The sequence below is a fragment of the Priapulus caudatus genome, unplaced genomic scaffold (assembly GCF_000485595.1).
Source record: "Priapulus caudatus unplaced genomic scaffold, Priapulus_caudatus-5.0.1 Scaffold1572, whole genome shotgun sequence".
Lineage (NCBI taxonomy): Eukaryota > Metazoa > Priapulida > Priapulimorpha > Priapulimorphida > Priapulidae > Priapulus > Priapulus caudatus.
In genome coordinates, this window is record NW_014578633.1 from 40235 (window position 1) to 43235 (window position 3001).

At 48.6% G+C, this 3001-nt stretch overlaps 1 protein-coding gene across 1 annotated transcript; it reads right to left on the minus strand.

The window, feature by feature from the left end:
- Positions 1-982: 982 nt before the first annotated feature.
- LOC106817039 (putative ankyrin repeat protein RF_0381) lies at positions 983-2750 on the minus strand. Its single transcript, XM_014821686.1, has 2 exons — positions 2043-2750; positions 983-1751 (listed from the first exon to the last, which is right to left on the minus strand). The coding sequence occupies exons 1-2, from the start codon at positions 2748-2750 to the stop codon at positions 1173-1175; spliced, it is 1287 nt and encodes a 428-aa protein (XP_014677172.1). The 3' UTR covers positions 983-1172.
- Between the last annotated feature and the right edge of the window lie 251 nt (positions 2751-3001).

Sequence of the window (3001 nt, forward strand, 5' to 3'; positions counted from 1 at the left end):
ATTATATTTTTTGGTGTTGTGTGGTAGCAGGAGCACCTCAAATATGTGATTCTGGTGGTAATAAGTACTTTCCGAATTGCATACATTTCATGGTAAAATAGTTGTTTTATTTTTCATTTTTTTAAATATTTAGAACCTAACTATATAAGCCTTTAGAGTTTTTTACAGAGCAAAATGATTTGCAAACTTTTAACATTTGTACTTGTGGTTATTAAAACGCGCCAATTCACCAATGCATCATACCAAGAGCTAATAATACCTAGAGTGTACAACGGAAAAACGGGAAAATAGTGCTATTTCACGACTACATTATTCTACTTTGCCTGCGAGTCTAGAATAATTCCTTGCTCTCTACAACAAGACCAACCGCTTGTCAATACGATACTCCTAGGCTGAGATATCGGCTCCTAAACCTCCCCTCCCACATGCCTTACGCCGCTTTGAATCCACATCATTCAGCAACCTACACGCGTCCAAGCATTGCTTCGTGAAAGTTCGGTTTTTCTGCGATAAATTTATGAATGAACGGTGCTTCGCCTATGACCTTATCTTCCATTATCTTTCCTAGCACAGCTAATGCCCGTCATGATGGAGCCGGCTCCATCAAGTTTTTACAACGCAGCTCAGTTACTCAGTGTAGTAAGAGTACCAAATTTGGGCATGTGACATCAATTATCAGCGCTACAAGCGGTGACGGAAACCGATAGCCAAAATGCTTAGACGCGTGTAGGTTGCTGAATGATGTGGATTCAAAGCGGCGTAAGGCATGTGGGAGGGGAGGTTTAGGAGCCGATATCTCCGCCTAGGAGTATCGTATTGACAAGCGGTTGGTCTTGTTGTAGAGAGCAAGGAATTCTGCTTAATGCAATACCATAAAATTATTCTAGACTCGCAGGCAAAGTAGAATAATGTAGTTGTGAAATAGCACTATTTTCCCGTTTTTCTGTTGTACACTCATGGGATTATTAGCTCTTGATCATACCGATAATCTACACATTTCTATATAAACTGAATAGTGTTACTACATATACTCGATTTTACATTGCAATGAAACACGTCTGCCAACACGCGCAACAATTAGAACATAGATCTACCAAGTATTGATAATATCTTCTGGGTTATCGCATCTCCGATCCTACATGGGCTTCCTCGGTTAACACGCTTAGTGTCGCCTATGTTGGTCTAGCGTGTGTCCTGACAAATTCTATGAGACTCAAAGGCAGCCTGTTCTCGTATGCAACGCTGTGTCTGACGATAACGCGCGCGCAGTGGCACTTCAGCGATTGATACTGCGCGCTCATTCTGCCATGTATCTCGTCGCTCGACTCCACGTTGCCGCGGAAACGCGTCGGGTTAATCCGGCGGCAGAGTTCGTACGGCGTCTTTCCCCGTGCGTTCACCACGTCGACGTGTGCGCCGTGGTTGAACAGCAGCGCGTGCACAATCTGCATGCACCCCTCCCTCTGTCGTGCGTAAACATCGCCTTTGCATGCGCGCATCATCCTACAGAAGATGTGCAGCGGGGTGTTGCCCTCGCTGTCGCGTGTGTTAACCTGTAGAAGTACGCCGGCGGACTCGCACGTCTGTAGGAGAGCTGACGCTGCTTGTACCACTGACGCCACTTGTGCTGCTTGCTCGCTCATCATGGGGCTTCTCGCCTCCGGCTGGCGGCCTATTATAGCGAGCGGCGTCCTCTTGTGACAATCGACGAGGTTCGGGTCAGCTCCGTGTTTCAAGAGGTGAGTAATCATCTGTGTGAACGAAAGAAACGAGGATCGTTAACAACCCGATTTTACAGTCGTTCATTATAGAACAAGTTTCTCCGAGCATACTACATTTATTACTGTTGTCGATTACTAACTATTACTATTATTAAATTATTCATTTTTCCTCGGTCCCGAGTAGATTGCAGGAGTAGTGTAATGCGGTGAAACAATTTAACATATCTATTATTAACTGTTAACCGATTACTATTACTGATTACCTTTACCATCTATAAGAAAATACATTAGGGCATTGCTAACGTACGCCCGTAGTTTTACCTCGGTATGAAGTAGATCACAGGACAAGTGTAACGCGGTGAAACTCTCAAATTTTTCCGTCACGGCGGCGTTGGGGTCTGTGCCGGCCTCGAGTAGCATGCGCATGATGTCGAGCCAGCCAGAGACGACCGCGACGTGCAAGGAGGTCAATCCGTACGAGTTCGCGGCGTTGGAGTCGGCGCCGTGTGAGAGCAGCATCCGCACCATCGCCTCATCGCCCTCCTTCACCGCCATCATCAGCGATGTGCGTCTGGTCTCCGTCTCGGCGGCATTTGGATCTGCACCAGCCTCTAGTAGCAGGCGCACGATGTCCAGCCGGTCAAAGCAAGCCGCGTGGTGCAGGGAGGTATGTGCTTGCCAGTCCGCGGCATTGGCGTCAGCGCCGTGTGAGAGCAGCATCTGCACCACCGTCTCCTCGCCCTTACTCACCGCCCACATCAGCGGCGTCACTCCACTCTCCGCATCGTCGACGTTTGGATCTGCACCGGCCTCTAGTAGCAGGCGCACAATGTCCAGCCGGCCAACGCAAGCCGCGTGGTGCAGGGAGGTATGTGCTTGCCAGTCCGCGGCATTGGCGTCGGTGCCGTGTGAGAGCAGCATCTGCACCATCGCCTCCTCGCCCTTACTCACCGCCATCATCAGCGGCGTCGCTCCGCTCTTCGTATCGGTGACGTTGGGGTTGGCACCGGCCTCCAGTAGCAGGCGCATAAAGGCGTCTTCCGGCCACGTAGTGTTAAGCGAGATGGGAACTTGTGGCTACCCCATGCATAGATCAATGCTGCCGCACATCCGCAAAGTTACAAGTGCCTAGAATCTTTTCAAGTATATACAGTTTACATTGCTTCTAGATATCTAAATGAATAAAAATAATTCACTATCTACAAATCAGTGACGAATTCAGTTAACAGCTTTGGTTGCGCGAGGGTCTTGTGTCACTGGTCGAGCCCCCACTCCCCACG

What these genes read in the sequence shown, in the direction of transcription:
- LOC106817039 (XM_014821686.1), bottom strand. Translation starts at nt 2,750, where the DNA reads ATGCGCCTGCTACTGGAGGCCGGTGCCAACCCCAACGTCACCGATACG. An exon ending in GTGATCTACTTCATACCGAG is followed by an intron (nt 1,752 to 2,042) that starts GTAAAACTACGG and finishes TCGTTCACACAG; the next exon opens with ATGATTACTCACCTCTTGAA.